This window comes from Phyllobates terribilis, unplaced genomic scaffold, assembly GCF_046119375.1.
Source record: "Phyllobates terribilis strain yellow unplaced genomic scaffold, ASM4611937v1 Scaffold_2__4_contigs__length_985480577, whole genome shotgun sequence".
NCBI lineage: Eukaryota > Metazoa > Chordata > Amphibia > Anura > Dendrobatidae > Phyllobates > Phyllobates terribilis.
This window is the reverse complement of record NW_027362762.1, coordinates 948,560,266-948,577,160: the sequence shown is the minus strand read 5'-3', so window position 1 is coordinate 948,577,160 and position 16,895 is coordinate 948,560,266. Positions and strand designations below refer to the sequence as shown.

General features: G+C 48.3%; 1 protein-coding gene across 1 annotated transcript in view; it reads left to right on the top strand.

Moving 5' to 3' along the window:
- The window catches only part of LOC141248321 (titin-like), a 250,459-nt gene that overhangs the window by 204,017 nt on the left and 29,547 nt on the right, over nucleotides 1-16,895 (top strand). Inside the window, exon 4 of the mRNA XM_073669345.1 lies at nucleotides 8,038-8,292. Coding sequence (XP_073525446.1) covers nucleotides 8,038-8,292 — 255 coding nt within the window. The remainder of the gene's footprint in view (nucleotides 1-8,037; nucleotides 8,293-16,895) is intronic.

Here is a 16,895-nt window from a genome sequence, read left to right as displayed (position 1 = left end):
AGTCAAGATACAGATAAACATGATTAGTAATTTGAAAGCTTAAAACGGTTGGTAGGGTGATTTTAACCAATCATCAAGCTTTTACTCTCCCCAGGATGACACAGGGGTAGAAAAGTCGTTTCGGATCCATGATTTGTTCATCTTTATGAACGTGAGTCTGTCTACATTATCAGTGGAGAGCCGCGTGCGCTTATCTGTCAGCACACCACCAGCAGCGCTGAACACACGTTCAGACAGAACGCTGGCTGCGGGGCATGACAAGATCTCCAAGGCGTAAGTGGCTAGCTCCGGCCATTTATCCAGATTGGAAGCCCAAAAAGAGCAAGGGTCCAGTGACACAGTCGTGGCTTCAATGTTTACTTGGAGATACTCCTGTACCATCATATCTAGGCGTTGACTATGTGTCAGACTTCTTGTCTCCTGTGGCCTTGCAAAGGATGGGCTAAAAAAGTGGTGAAATGATTCCGCAAAATTGATGTTACCAGCAGATACTGTGGTTCTGTTACGGTTTGAGTGCTGAACACTTGACGGTCCCACGGTTGGCAAGTTGGAACTGTGAGATTCACTACGTGCACCACTGGTATTTTGTGGAAAAGCACATGTAAGATTCTGCAACAGTCTCTGCTGATACTCCTGCATGCGTGCATCCCTTTCTATGGCAGGAATAATTTCTGCAAATTTACTTTTGTACCGGGGATCTAACAGTGTGGCAACCCAGTAGTCAGGATTATTTCTAATTCTCACAATTCGAGGGTCATGTTGCAGGTAGTGCAGCAAGAAGGCACTCATGTGTGTTGCGCATCCAGGAGCACCAAGTCCCTGTTGTGTTGGTGGCGAGGTAACAATCATGCTTCCTTCCTCTGTCCTCTCCCCCCAACCTCGCACAACAGAAATGTGATCAAGGTCTCCCTCATCTGATGAGTCTTCCATCAGTTCGTCCTCCACTTCTTCCTGGGCTCCTGCACCTTCCTCACTAGTTTGGCTGCTACAATGCGCCCTGGTAAAACCATCTCCCCCACCCTCACATGCCTGCCGCCTTGGTGCTGCCGACCGTCTGGACCTTGCAGATGTTAGCCCTTCCGCATACAACTCCTCCTCCTCTACTTCCTCCACCTCCTCTTGTGCCACCACCTGACTCCGAATTCTGTTTAACATGTGCTCCAGCATGTAAATCACCGGAATAGTCATGCTGATAATGGCATCGTCAGCACTAAACATCTTCGTCGCCATTTCAAAACTGTGCAGAAGGGTGCATAGGTCCCTGATCTGAGACCACTCCTCCAGCGTGATTTGCCCCACCTCTGAATCTCGTTGGCCCAGGCTATACGTCAGAACGTATTGCACCAGGGCTTGTCGGTGCTGCCACAGTCGCTGCAACATGTGCAGAGTTGAATTCCACCGGGTAGGCACATCGCATTTTAGCCGGTGAAGTGGCAGGCCCAACGACTTCTGTAGAGATGTAAGTCGCTGAGCTGCGGGATGCGAACGGCGGAAGTGAGCACACAGCGACCGTGCCCTCTGCAGAAGGCCATCTAGTCTGGGATAGTGGGCTAAAAATTGCTGGACAACCAGGTTCAACACGTGAGCCATACAAGGCACGTGTGTGACATTGCCCCGGCGAAGGGCCGCACCCAGGTTTGCAGCATTGTCGCACACGGCCTTCCCTGGTTTCAGGTCCAGTGGAGACAACCATTCATGAAATTGGTTCTCCAGAGCTGACCACAACTCCTCAGCTGTGTGACTCACATTTCTCAGACATTTCAATGTAAAAACCGCCTGATGACGTTGAGCCCTACTGCCAGCATAGTAAGGAGGTGTGCAGGATCCCTTCTGCGCAGTTAGAAAGCTTGTGGCATGACCAGACAGGCTTTGGGTGCAGGTGGAAGACCGAGAGGAGGTTGAGGAGGCAGAAGCAGTGGAGGAACTTTGACATAAAGAGGATTGACGCACAACTCGTGGGGACGGCAAGACTTGGACAGCAGCCCCTTGTCCTGCTGTCACCATAGTTACCCAGTGCCCAGTCAGCGACATGTAACGCCCCTGTCCATGCCTACTCGTCCAAGTGTCTGTGGTGAAATGCACCCTGTCACACACAGAGTTTCTCAAAGAAGCGGTGATGTTGTGTGCGACATGCTGGTGGAGCGCAGGCACACCTTTCTTTGAGAAGTAGTGCCGACTGGGCATCTGGTACTGGGGCACTGCGACGGACATAAGGTCTCGAAAATCCTCTGTGTCCACCAGGCGGAAAGGCAGCATTTCTGTAGCCAAGAGCTTGCAGATGGTGAAATTCAACCTCTTAGCTTTCTCATGGCTAGGAGGAAATGGTCTTTTACTTGTCCACATCTGAGGGACCGAGGGCTGGCTATTGTGCTTAGACGGGGTTGATAAGGGTGTCCCCGGCAAACTGCCGGTCTGTGAGGAAGATGCAGGCGGACATGTTAGGTTGCCTTGATCCAAAGGTGGTGCTATCGATGTCGGACAGCGCTCAACACCAGCTGGTGTTACCACCTCCAAAGAAAATGATGACCTGCCAATCACGCTGGCTGTTGCGGGTAAAGAGGTGGCAGGTTTGCGCCCCAAAACAGGTGTGACTGCTGTCCCCCCAGTCACAGAGGATGAAGAGGCCGCGGATGCACAAGATATGGCAGACGGTGATTGGCCCGGCCGGCTAGGCCGCATTGTAGCACACTGAGCTTCCCACTGCAACTTATGCTTCATGTCCATGTGCCGGTTCATGCATGAAGTACTCAAACTATGTATTTTTTGGCCTCTACTTAGCTTTTGCTGACAAATGTTACAGATAACACAAGTTGGGTCATCTTTATCGATCTGAAAAAATGCCCAGGCTATGCAAGGCTTAGCACCCATGCGACCTGAAGAGCCACCACGACTTGTGGTGAGAGGCAGAGTTGTGTTTGAGGATGCAGTTGTTGACGTGCTTCCAGTACTACGTCTCTGTCCAGGAAGGCGCAACCTGACCTCGTCGTCACTAGCATCTTCCTCCACCTCCTCTGCTGACCTCATCTCTTGGCTGACTGTGGGTTGACAGTAAGTGGGATCTCCGACCTCATCATCATCACCCTGTGCGTTATCACACCCGTCGTCCTCAGAGCCAACCTGTTCCTGCCCTGACAAAAAACTAAAGTTGTCGCTCCAATCAGGTATTTGAGTCTTATCATCGTCTTCCTCATTGTCTCCACCAACAGGAGTTACAGTTTGGGAATGAGGGTCTACATTATGGTCAGAACCTTCTGCGTCTGGTCCTGGATCCGACTCATAAAGATTCTGGGCATCAGTGCAGATCATTTCCTCGTCTGGATTCACAGAAGCGCTGGAGTCGACCTCTGATTCCCAGGCTATAGTATGAGTAAACAGCTCTGCAGACTCAACCATCTGTTCTACCTCACACTCAGACGGGCAGCTGGAGATTTGGGAGCTGTGAGGAAGCAAGTGCGATTTGGGTGACACCTTTGAGGACTGGAGTATTTGTGATGTTGAAGTTGATGTGGAGGAGAGCCCACTTAAAGGAGCACTTGATATCCGTTGAAGCACCTGCTGTTTTTGTGCCTCATCTGGAATTTGTAGCGATTGGCGTGGCCGTAAGAAAGGGATCTTATCACATTGTCCGCTAAAAGAAGTAGACATTTTAGTTTGGCTGGAAGATGGTCTTTCTTCTGCACCTACCCCACGGACACAACCTTTTTTCCCCTTCCCAACACGCCTATTCCCCTTTCCACCAGCAGCAGGCCTTTTTCCACTCATTTTGGTGGTTAACTAATTCACAACTCTGGAGTTGTTTGCACAAAAAAACAATGGATGGTAACCGAGCAGAGCTGAGTGGCCAAACTGTGGTATTAGGCCAAAACTATTGGCTGGGTTAGATGCAGAAAAAAATTATTTTTAATTTGCAACCTGATGGAGGTCAGTATAGATGGACTAATAGACCAAGTCCCACACACCGCTAGAAGCCCAAATATTTTTTCAGAGCTAGATGCAGAAAATTTTTTTATTCAATTTGCAACCTGATGGAGGTCAGTATAGATGGACTAATAGACCAAGTCCCACACACTGCTAGAAGCCCAAATATTTTTTCAGAGCTAGATGCAGAAAAAAAATATTTTTAATTTGCAACCTGATGGAGGTCAGTATAGATGGACTAATAGACCAAGTCCCACACACTGCTAGAAGCCCAAATATTTTTTCAGAGCTAGATGCAGAAAAAAATTATTTTTAATTTGCAACCTGATGTAGGTCAGTATAGATGGACTAATAGACCAAGTCCCACACACTGCTAGAAGCCCAAATATTTTTTCAGAGCTAGATGCAGAAAAAAATTATTTTTAATTTGCAACCTGATGGAGGTCAGTATAGATGGACTAATAGACCAAGTCCCACACACCGCTAGAAGCCCAAATATTTTTTCAGAGCTAGATGCAGAAAAAAATTATTTTTAATTTGCAACCTGATGGAGGTCACTATAGATGGACTAATAGACCAAGTCCCACACACCGCTAGAAGCCCAAATATTTTTTCAGAGCTAGATGCAGAAAAAAATTATTTTTAATTTGCAACCTGATGGAGGTCAGTATAGATGGACTAATAGACCAAGTCCCACACACTGCTAGAAGCCCAAATATTTTTTCAGAGGTAGATGCAGAAAAAAATTATATTCAGTTTGCAACCTGATGGAGGTCAGTATAGATGGACTAATAGAATGATGCTATGCCCAAAAGATTTTACTTCACTAGGTGCAGTAAAAAAATTGGTATTCTATACACAGGTGTTATATCTTGCAACACAGATAGGCTACTCCACTGACTAACACACTCTGCAATAGGCCAAAAAGGATTAGCTTTGCTAGATTCAGCCAAATGCTGTGAAAAAAACTTGCACAGCACTGGCACAGACCTGCCTGGCAAAAACTGATAGGAACTCATGTAACCTAGTCCTGAAAAGGACTCCAATTACAATTAGTCTTTACTCCCACAACCTATCTATTTAAGAGCACAGACCTCCCTGATAAAAGTCGTAGGAAATGCTGTAACCTAGTCCTTAAAAGGACTGCAATCACAACTATTCCCTACTCCCAAGCTATCTGTATATTTGTGCGAAAATTGGCTTGAAATTAACAAGGTATAGCACACACAGCAACAGCGGTGCCGTCTAACACGCAGCTGCAGCAGTGAGAAAATGGTGGCGACGGGGAAAATGGCTTGGTCTTATAGGGCAAGGACATGTGACATACACTGCCAATCACACATGCCCTTGCTTGTGTGAAAAAAAGCACTTCGCTCCGTGTGTGCGCTGCTGATAGGCTGACAGATTGCACCTCCCCACTGCAAATGCGGGAAAGAGAAAAAAAAATGGAGATCTTCATTGTTCCTGCAGAGATCCATCCCCTGCCCCTCCCCCCGCCCCGCTGTACACTCAAACTGCGTATTAACATTAATTTTCATCATTACTGAGAAAAAATCCAGTTATGATTTTGGTGCACGAACAGTTATCGAACATAACCTCGAACAGCCGAATTTTTCTCAAATTGTTCGTGTTCGCCGACCGGCTCGAACACCGCCCAAAACAGCTCGAATTTGAGATTGGCGAACAGTTCGAGTAGAACAACGCTCATCTCTAATGTATACACATACATACAAAGACATGGATGCACATACAAACATAAGTGCATGCACATACATCCAAAGACATGCATGCACAGGCACATACATACACAAACATGCATGCTCAAGCACATATATATACATACACAGAAACATGCATGCACATGCACATACAGTGGGTACGGAAAGTATTCAGACCCCTTTAAATTTTTCACTCTGTGTTTCATTGCAGCCATTTGGTAAATTCTAAAAAGTTCAATTTTTTTTATCATTAAAGTACACTCTGCACCCCATCTTGACTGAAAAAGAACAGAAATGTAGACATTTCTGCAAATTTATTAAAAAAGAAAAACTGAAATATCACATGGTCTTAAGTATTCAGACCCTTTGCTCTGACACTCATATTTAAGTCTCATGCTGTCCATTTCCTTGTGATCCTCCTTGAGATGGTTTTACGCCTTCACTGGAGTCCAGCTGCGTTTAATTAAACTGATAGGACTTGATTTGGAAAGGCACACACCTGTCTATATAAGACCTCACAGCTCACAGTGCATGTCAGACCAAATGAGAATCATGAGCTCAAAGGAACTGCCCAAGGAGCTCAGAGACAGAATAGTGGCAAGGCACAGATCTGTCCAAGGTTACAAAAGAATTTCTGCATTACTCAAGGTTCCTAAGAGCACAGTGGCCTCCATAATCCTTAAATGGAAGATGTTTGGGACCACCAGAAGTCTTCCTAGACCTGGCCGTCCAGCCAAACTGAGCAATCGTGGGAGAAGAGCTTTGGTGAGAGAGGTAAAGAAGAACCCCAAGATCACTGTGGCTGGGCTGCAGAGATGCAGTAGGGAGACGGGAGAAAATTCCACAAGGTCAACTATCACTGCAGCAATCCACCAGTCGGCCTTTATGGCACAGTGGCCGGACGGAAGCCTCTCCTCAGTGCAACACATGTGAATGCCCGTATAGAGTTTGCTCAAAAACACATGAAGGACTCCCAGACTATGAGAAATAAGATTCTCTGGTCTTATGAGACGAAGATAGAGCTTTTTGGTGATAATTCTAAGCGGTATGTGTGGAGAAAACCTGGCACTGCTCATCACCTGCCCAATACAATTCCAACAGTGATACATGGTGATGGCAGCATCATGCTATGGGGGTGTTTTTCAACTGCAGGGACAGGACGACTGGTTGTAATTGAAGGAAACATGAATGCGGCCAAGTACAGAGATATCCTGGATGAAAACCTTTTCCAGAGTGCTCTGGACCTCAGACTTGGCCGAAGGTTCACCTTCCAACAAGACAATAACCCTAAGTACACAGCTAAAGTAACAAAGGAGTGGCTTCAGAACAACTCTGTGACCATTCTTGACTGGCCCCACCAGAGCTCTGACCTAAACCCAATTGAGCATCCCTGGAGAGACCTGAAAATGGCTGTCCACCAACATTAACCATCCAACCTGACGGAACTGGAGAGGATCTGCAAGGAAGAATGGCAGAGGATCCCCAAGTCCAGGTGTGAAAAACTTGTTGCATTCTTTGCCAAGAAGACTCATGGCTGTATTAGCTCAAAAGGGGGCTTCTACTCAATACTGAGCAAAGGCTCTGAATACTTATGACCATGTGATATTTCAGTTTTTCTTTTTCAATAAATTTGCAAAAATTTCTACATTTCTGTTTTTTTCAGTCAAGATGGGGTGCAGAGTGTACTTTAATGAGAAAAAATGAACTTTTTAGAATTTACCAAATGGCTGCAATGAAACAAAGAGTGAAAAATTTAAAGGGGTCTGAATACTTTCCGTGCCCACTGTATATACAGAGAAATGCAAACACGCACAATATAGAAAACTTACCAGTCTCCTCTTCTTCAGTTCTTCTAAAGCCCCGCACAGCACAGGGCCTGTGGTGACATCACGGTCAAATCACCGATCACATGATCGTGAAGGTCCTTAAAGGGGACATGTCACCAGAAATAATGCCATTAACCTGCAGATATGCAGTTAATCTGCAGGTTAATAGAGTTATAATGCTGCCCAGCGCCTCCAAGCTGCCAAGTGCAGCGGACAGAAAATGAACTTTATTCTTCCTGCCAGAATTCGGATCCAAACAGAGAAACGGTGGCATCAAAACAGATATGTGGAGGGCACCGGAGGGGTGAAGATAAGATTTTTTAACCTTTTCCTTGCCAATTCTACTTGCATAGAAGTTATTCAATGCAAATCTTATTTTCCACCTAAATTGAACAAATCTGCCCCAATTTTAGGAGATTTCCTCAATTTTACCACAGATTAATATCTTTCCTGTCAATCCAGTTACAAACTACCATGTAATGGATTTCCATAGCTGGCGGTAGCTTATTTATAAAATGTAATTAACTAATAAAAAGATAGATAACGTAGTAACTGAATTATTGTTTAATTTTCAGTCCAGCCGACTACTTACCTGAAACTAAACAGTAATGGATCTCCAGAGTGTGGAGCCATCAGTGGGAATCCATCTGCAGAAATCTCCTGGATCCCACATTCAGATGATATAAACACTACAAAACTGGAAGATCCAGACGGGACGTGGTCAGTGATCAGCACATTCGGTATAAGGAGAACGTCCAGGTCATCGGTGACTTGTGTCGTGTCTCATTCAACGTTTGTAAATCCATGGAAAGAAAACATTAACCTCAACAGTAAGCATTTGTGTGTTTGGATTATAGTGAACCTCCATTTTCAAACATTATACCTTATCAATCTATATAAAAATGTGACAAGGAGGGAAAATAAATTGGTTTTCCCTTATTTTTCCTTTTCTTTTCCTCCCTGTTGTTTAACCCCATTTTGTATAAAAATTAGAACATTTTCAATAAGAACAATTTGAACAAGGAGGTAAATAAGTTGTTTCTTTTGGGGTTTTATGGATAATGTGAATCAATTTAAAGGAATTGTTTTAGAATAACATAATGCATGTCTAGGACGTGCCACTGATATCTCACAAAGACAAGCAGAGAAATATCATAATTAGTGTTGAGCGAGCACTAAAATGCTCGGGTGCTCGAAGCTCGGGCCGAGCTCACCGTGATACTCGGGTGCTCGACCCGAGCAACGAGCCCAATGTTAGTCTATGGGAGACCCGAGCATTTTTGCGGCGGCACCCCCGGCAGTCTGTAGAAAGCCTAAAAAGTGCCCAAAACGATAGTGACAGTGCTCAAAAGACATGGGGACAGCAAGGGGATCACCCCAGGAAGCATTTCTGACCCCCAGGTCACTGCTGTCAACAACGTGGTCAGAGGTATTAAGCCACTTTTACGGGCTCACAATAAAACGTTCAAAAACGAAACTGAAACGGTTTTCCTGTGAAATATGTTAAGGAACATCCTTTCCAGGGTAAAGACTTGTGTATAAGGTAAAATAAATAACCAAAAATAAAAATACTCCTCCACACCTTGGGCTATGTTCACAAGTAGCATTTTCCATGCGTTTTTGCACTTTTGTATTGATTTCAACCGTGACAAATGCATTCACCGGGAAATGTCATTTTAACATTTTACAATCTTATCTGGCCATGTGCTGTGTGACACATGCATACAGTGCTGAAAAGACATGGGAACAGCATGGGGAAGACCCCTGGAAGCATCTCTGACACCCAGGTCACTGCCTACAAGTGTGCCCATCAGAAGTGATCCTTGCCACATCAGAAGATGCAGACTTGCAACTATCCCCGTGCAAGTCCTTGTCACAGGGCAGTGTTCAATTGTACCTCCCCCATTCCTTGCAATGCAAGCGCAAGTATGCAGCCTGCCACCCACCCACCCCCAGGCTGCAATACCATACTGCTAGCTTGCTAGCACTTGAAATTGGGCCTTTTAGGCATGTGGAGGCGGAATCTGGCCACCACGTCATGGCTGCGTCGGCGGCCTGGTAACCATACTCAGTCCCCAGCCGCCCGGCGGCCGGGTGTCCACGATCGGTCCCCAGCCGCCAGGGGGCAGCCGGGTGTCCATAAACGGTCCCCAGCCACCCCTATTTCTCCTGTCAACTTCCCCCCACACACTTTTCTTAGCCCGGCCTGCTTTAGGGCAGCATTGGACGAGCCCACCAGAGAACAAGACTCCTCCGGGGAGTTGCGAGTGCCAAGGTGAGGAGCATGATGATGATACAAGTTAGCATCTGATTTGTTTTCTTGGAATGCAAGCGTAAGTGTGCAGCCTGCCACCCACCCACCCCCAGGCTGCAATACCACACTGCTAGCTTGCTTGCACTTGAAATTGGGCATTTAGGCATGTGGAGGCGGAATCTGGCCACTACGTTATGGCTGCGTCGGCAGCCTGCTATCCTTACTCAGTCCCCAGCCGCCCGGCGGCCGGGTGTCCACGCTCGGTCCCCAGCCGCGAAGGGACGGCCGGGTCTCCATACTCGGTCCCCAGCCGCCCCGCGGCCGGGTGTCCACACACGGTCCCCAGCCACCTAGGGGCGGCCGGGTGTCCACAAACGGTCCCCAGCCGCCCCTATTTCTCCTGTCAACTCCCCCCCCCACACTTTTCTTAGCCCGGCCTGCTTTAGGTCAGTATTGGACAAGCTGACCAGAGAACCAGACTCCTCCGGTGGGCCCTGGCTTCTCCATCAGGGGAGTTGAGAGTGCCAAGATGATAATAGAAGTTAGCATCTACTTTGTTTTCTTGGAATGCAAGCGTAAGTGTGAAACCTGCCACCCACCAACCCTATGGCTGAAATACCATATTTCTAGCTTGCTTGCACTTGAAATTGGGCCTTTTAGGCATGTGGAGGCGGAATCTGGCCACCATGTCATGGCTGCGTCAGCAGCCTGGTATCCATACTCAGTCCCCAGCCGCCTGGCGGCCGGGTGTCCATGCTCGGTCCCCAGCTGCCAGGGGGTGGCCGGGTGTCCATACTCGGTCCCCAGTCGCCCCACGGCCAGGTATCCACACACGGTCCCCAGCCGCCTGGGGGCGCCCGGGTGTCCATAAATGGTCCCCAGCCGCCTCTATTTGAAGGACAGCCTAACCCCAAACACGTGGACAAATGAATGTGGCCAGGGATGGTCCATCTCACGTCTTCACACTGGGTCAATATTGTGGAAGCCGGGACACAGTTGGATACTGGGATGCAACACGTCCTCCAGACATAGAGGATTGCGGGTCCTGGGTCAATCAGGCTTCAACACAAAGTTCAAAAGGTAGACAGCAGCAGTGGTCGGCCTCCTACACAACGAGTAAATTATTCATGATCATGAGGCCATCCATCTCCTTAGCTTTCTGTTCCTTGGAATGCAAGCGCATGTATGTAGTAGCGGCTAGGCCTGAGGTGGTCAGCGTTTTGACGCATATCCTACCTCCTCTGAGGAATGCTGGATGTTTTCCTGCTACTATCCCAGTTCTATGACTCCCGTTAAAACAAAGCTTCAAGTGATGAATGATGGATGAGGTGGTGGCAAAGGAGAAAGAGCAGGAGGAACAGGGACCCTTCACATCAATATCAGGCCAGTCAACCACACATGTCTTGTAGGATATGTTTCTGTACCAAAAGGAGCGGTTCGGCTACACAGTTACAGGGCATACAGTGAGTGCAATGCCTACCAAAAATTTTGAGGCACTCCAATGCCTCTTGGAAGTGACATGGAGGTGAGAGGGCCTTAACTAAACCGTTGTAGCGCCGGCGTCCCTGCCTTCTGCTAGGCAGGGACGCTGTTCCCCTCACCTCTCTGCTCCGAGCCCGGCGTCCTCCTCCTGCTCTGCTGGCAGCGCGCGCTCCTTCCCGGCCACGGTGCTTAGGGCGCGCGCGTGCTCCCCCCTTTTAAAGGGGCCGCGCGCGCCGCCCTAAGGAGTCCCCGGCCAGTGGAGGACTTCACCATATATAAGGCACCTCCTCCAAAATGGAGGTGCCCGAGCAATGTTGTTACACTGTTCACTACTCTGCTTCAGCCCTCAGGTCCCATTGCCTGTTACCTGCCAGTTACCTGCCAGATTCCTGCCAGTTTGCTGTCTGTTTCCTGCCTGATATTCCGCTTACCTGCTTGCTAGCCTGAGGTCCGACGGTCTGCCTTCCAACTCCTGTCAGTCTGTCTATGGACCAGCTTGCCCGCTCACCTGGGAGCGCTCATCTACTACCTGCCTGCTAGCCTACCTGGAGGCTCCGCCGCCACGTGCTGTGACCACCTGCCTGTCCAGAGACTTCTACCCGCTCACCTGGGAGCGCTCATCTACTACCTGCCTGCTAGCCTACCTGGAGGCCCCGCCGTCACGTGCTGTGACCACCTACCTGTCCAGAGACTTCTGCCCGCTCACCTGGGAGCGCTCATCTGCTACCTGCCTGCTAGCCTACCTGGAGGCTCCGCCGTCACGTGCTGTGACCACCCGCTTATCCAGAGACTCTCGCCTGCTCACCTGGGAGCACACATCTACCATCTGCCTGCTAGCCTACCTGGAGGTTCAGCCGTCACAGGTCGTACCTACCCTTTACCCAGAGACTGCCCCGGTCACTTGCCGTGACCTCCTGCCCGTTCACCCAGAGACTGTCCCGGTCACCTGCTGTGACTGCCTGCCCGTCTTCCCTGGTCGCCACCCGCTCCCTTACAAGGACCGCCCCCTTGTATAGTAGCTCAGAGGTTCCGCCTCCCAGACCCGTTACAGTTTGCTCGGGCCATGGAACCCGGTGGCACCCAAGCTCCCTCGCTCTCGGACCTATGTCATGAACTGTCCCATCAGAGGTCCCAACTGGAGTCCATCCTGGGTCACCTGCGGAATGTCAATTCTCGCCTGGACACTCTGACTGCTCCACCAGCAACCACCGCCAGTGTCATGACTCGCAACCCAGCAGTCCCGCTGCCCACCAATACCGTGGTATCCTACTCCGGACCCCGGCTTTCTGCACCTCCTCGCTTCGGAGGCGACTCCGCTCAGGCTCGGGGCTTCATAAACCAGTGCACCCTGCACTTTGAACTCCTGTCCCACCAGTTTAACTCCGACCGGGCCAAAGTAGCCTTCATCATGTCCCATCTCACAGGGGAGGCTCTGGCCTGGCTAAATCCTCTATGGGAGAGAGGAGACCCCCTGGTGTCCGACTTGCCTGCCTTTCTCACGGCTTTCCAGAAAGTCTTTGACGAACCCGGACGGAAGACCTCATCTGCATCGTCTCTGCTACGTCTCCGTCAGGGAAGTCTCACCGTGGGCCAATATGCCATACAGTTCCGTACCCTTGCCTCGGAGCTGGCCTGGAATAACGACGCTCTGGTATCTGTCTTCTGGGAGGGTCTGTCCGGCCGTATTAAAGATGAACTTGCCGGTCGGGACATTCCTACCACTCTCGATGACTTAAAAACTCTTGCCACCCGGATTGACCTACGGTTCCAGGAGCGTGCCAAAGAGGTCACCCGTGAGAGGAGGTTTCCACGTCTAGCTCCTACCTTTCAGAAACCCGTCACTCCCTCCGTTTCTCCCCAGGTACACTCTCCTGAGCCTATGCAGGTCGACCAGACCAAGATGGTCAAAACCCGTCAGGACTTACGCCGTGCCGAGGGGAGCTGCTTCTACTGTGGCAGTAAGGAGCACCGGATCCGTACCTGCCCGGAGAGGTCGGGAAACGCCTGTGTCTAGGTTCGCTCAGAGAGGTCGACCTAGACAAGAATAAATCCTCTCCATCTCTGCTGCTGTCAGTCTCAATTATCTGCGGGGAGAATCGTTATTTCGAACTAGCCCAACTTGACTCTGGAGCAGCCGGGAATCTTATTTCACAGTCCCTGGTAGAAAAATACTGCATTCCCACCAAACCTCTGGATGTACCCTTATCTGTCGCTGCTGTGGATGGGGGCCTCTTACCACGTCCCATCCAACTCATCACCGAATCCATAACTCTGCAGGTGGGAATGTTGCATTCTGAGAGCATCTCTTTTCATGTTCTGCCTGGACTCTCTCACGCCCTCTTACTAGGTCTACCTTGGCTCCAGAAACATGCACCCGTGCTTGACTGGCAGACCGGAGAGGTCCTTCGCTGGGGACAGGACTGCCATAAGACTTGTTTGGTTCCTGTTCATCCCGTCCGTCCTTCTCCTACCCCAACTAATCTACCTGGACTTCCGATTCCCTATTGGTCATTTGCTGATGTCTTTAATAAAAAGGAGGCAGAGACATTACCCCCTCATAGACCATACGACTGTCCTATCGACCTGTTACCCGGTACTACGCCTCCCCGTGGGCGTATTTACCCATTGTCCGCTGCTGAGATCCGGTCGATGTCCGAATATATTGAGGAGAATCTGGCCAGGGGATTCATCCGGAAATCTACCTCCCCGGCGGGAGCAGGCTTCTTTTTCGTTAAAAAGAAGGACGGCTCTCTCCGTCCCTGTATAGACTATAGAGGCCTTAACCAGATCACGGTGAAGAATAAGTACCCCCTTCCGCTCATTCCGGAGTTATTTGATCGTCTGAGGGGGGCTAGAATCTTCACCAAACTGGACCTCCGTGGGGCGTACAACCTGGTCCGTATCCGTCAGGGGGATCAATGGAAGACTGTTAGAACCTTGCTCTTAGGTTTTTTCTATTGCTGGTCACATGACCTTGTTGGCCTATTTAGTCCTGCTCCGCCCTTCTGGCTTTGCTGGACTTCATTGTATTACTACTCTTTAGCTAGCCTGTGCTCAGTATCTAACTCTGTTAGTTTGCTTGGTCTCCGGACCTCTGTGTTCTATATATTTTGTTTGTTCGTCTGTCTGCTACTATTTCTGTTAGGAGGTGTCCATTTGCTCCCAGTCCCTAGTACTTGTAGGGATTCCTTCCCCACATCTATAGGTCTCCGTACAGACTAGCTGAGGACTTTAGCAGGTCTGATCGCAGGATCAGGTTCCCTGTTACATCGTAGGGATCAAGCTGAGTTCTATCGTAGGGACAGATCTCCTCTCTTTCCTTAGCTCTGGTAGCAGAACTTAACAGTAAGTCCAGCCCGCAAATTCTCTAAGGAAAGACTTTTCTGTTCCATCATGGTGTCGGTTCAGGATTTGGCTCATCGCCTGCAGGGACTCTCTCTGGAGGTGACCGAGCTCCGTCAGCACGTGAGTAACTGTCCTGGAGCACATTTCTTGGAGCCTAAGGTACGTTTGCCGGATTTATTTTTTGGTGAACACCAAGAATTTTTTTCATTTAAAAATGCTTGCTTATTGTATTTTCGTTTGAGACCCAGGTCCTCTGGGGATGAATCCCAGCGCATAGGGTTCATAATGTCACTTTTGCGCAAAGAGCCTCAGGAGTGGGCCTTTTCTTTGCAACCTAGTGATACATGCTTTAGATCAGTGGATAGTTTTTTTTCTGCTTTGGGGCTATTATATGATGATCCTGACCGTGTCTCATCAGCTGAGACTGAGTTGAGACTTTTGAGACAGGGATCAGGTAATGTGGAAAAATATTGTACTCATTTCCGTCGGTGGTCTACTCAAATAGGGTGGAACGATTCTGCTCTGAAAAGTCTGTTTCTTGCTGGTCTCAGTGAAAGGGTTAAAGACCTGCTAATTGCTTATCCTACACCTGAAGATTTGCAACAGGCTATGCAGTTAGCTATACGGGTGGATAGGAGACTGCGTGCAAGGGTTAATGAGAGCAAATCCTCTGCTATGTCAGTTTCTGGTCATGAGAGTGTGTGGAGAGCCGATGGAGATTGGAGCGATGGCACCTCGCTCTCAAGAAAAGGACCGCAGATTTTCTGAAGGCTTGTGTTTCTATTGCGGAAATTCTGGTCATTTCATTAAAAGCTGTGTGCTTCGTATGAAGAAAGAAAAAAAAATGGTCAGTCATGCCCGCATTGCCTGTTTAAATTCCAAGGGTGTATTTTTAGCTGCTTCCACTATTGCTCAGGAAAAATTAATGGAGTTTCGGGTGTTTGTCGATTGTGGGTCTACTCTGAATGTAATTGATGGGGGATTCTTGGAAAAACTCAATTTAAAACCCGAACCTTTATCATCCCCCATTGCTGTGGTTTCTGTGGATGGCTCCCCTTTGAAGAATATTACTCTCAAGGTCTGTGAATTTCCTCTCACTATTAATGGTGTTCACCATGAGAAATTGGATTTGGTAGTTTTGAATAACTTGCCTTCTCCGGTGGTGTTGGGATTGCCCTGGTTAAAATTGCACAATCCTGTACTGGATTGGTCTACCAATGAAATTAAGTCCTGGAGCCCTAAGTGTTATGACAAGTGTTGTAACGGGCGCATTGCTGCTGTGGATAGAGGGGAGTTGCCTGTACCTATTCAGGATTTTTGGAGAGTTTTTTCTGAGAAGGAATCGCAGGTTTTGCCTCCCCATAGAGACTATGATTGTACTATTGAATTTGTCCCTGGAGCGACTCTTCCTAAAAGTCGTTTATTTAACCTTACTATTCCTGAGAGAAAGGCTTTGGAGGAATACATACAGACAAGTTTGGCCGCCGGTCACATTAGGCCCTCTAAGTCTCCTGTGGCGGTTGGATTTTTTTTTGTAAAAAAAAAGGACGGCGGTTTACGTCCTTGTCTGGATTTTCGTGAGATTAACAAAATTACTGTACGCAATCCTTACCCACTGCCATTGATTCCTGATCTGTTTAACCAGTTAGTGGGGACCAAGTGGTTCTCTAAAATTGATCTTCGGGGGGCATACAATCTGTTGCGCATGAAGGAGGGTGACGAATGGAAGACTGCTTTTAACACTCCTGTGGGTCATTTTGAGAATTTGGTTATGCCTTTTGGTCTTACTAATGCTCCTGCATTTTTTCAGAATCTTATTAATGACATCCTTAGACCTTTGATCGGCAAAAATGTGGTTGTGTATTTGGATGACATTTTGATTTATTCGCCGGATCTGGAATCTCATTGGCGGAGCGTACGTGAAGTATTACAGTTATTAATTGACAATTCGCTTTTTGCTAAGCTGGAGAAATGTGAGTTCGCTGTACAGAGAATTAGTTTTTTGGGCTACATTATCTCCAGCGAAGGTTTTGAGATGGACCCGGTTAAAGTTCAAGCTGTGCAGGAATGGCCTAGGCCTATTGGTTTGAAATCGATACAGAGGTTTTTGGGTTTCGCCAATTATTACAGAAAATTCATTAAAAAAATTTCTATTATTGTCAAACCTCTGACCGATCTCACCAGGAAGGGTGCTGATGCGGTTCAGTGGACTTCTGAGGCCATTGAAGCTTTTGTGTATCTCAAGGAGAGGTTCACCTCTGCTCCCATCCTTATGCAGCCTGATGTGACTAAGCCGTTCTTGGTTGAGGTTGATGCTTCTTCGGTGGGGGTTGGCGCAGTATTGTCTCAGGA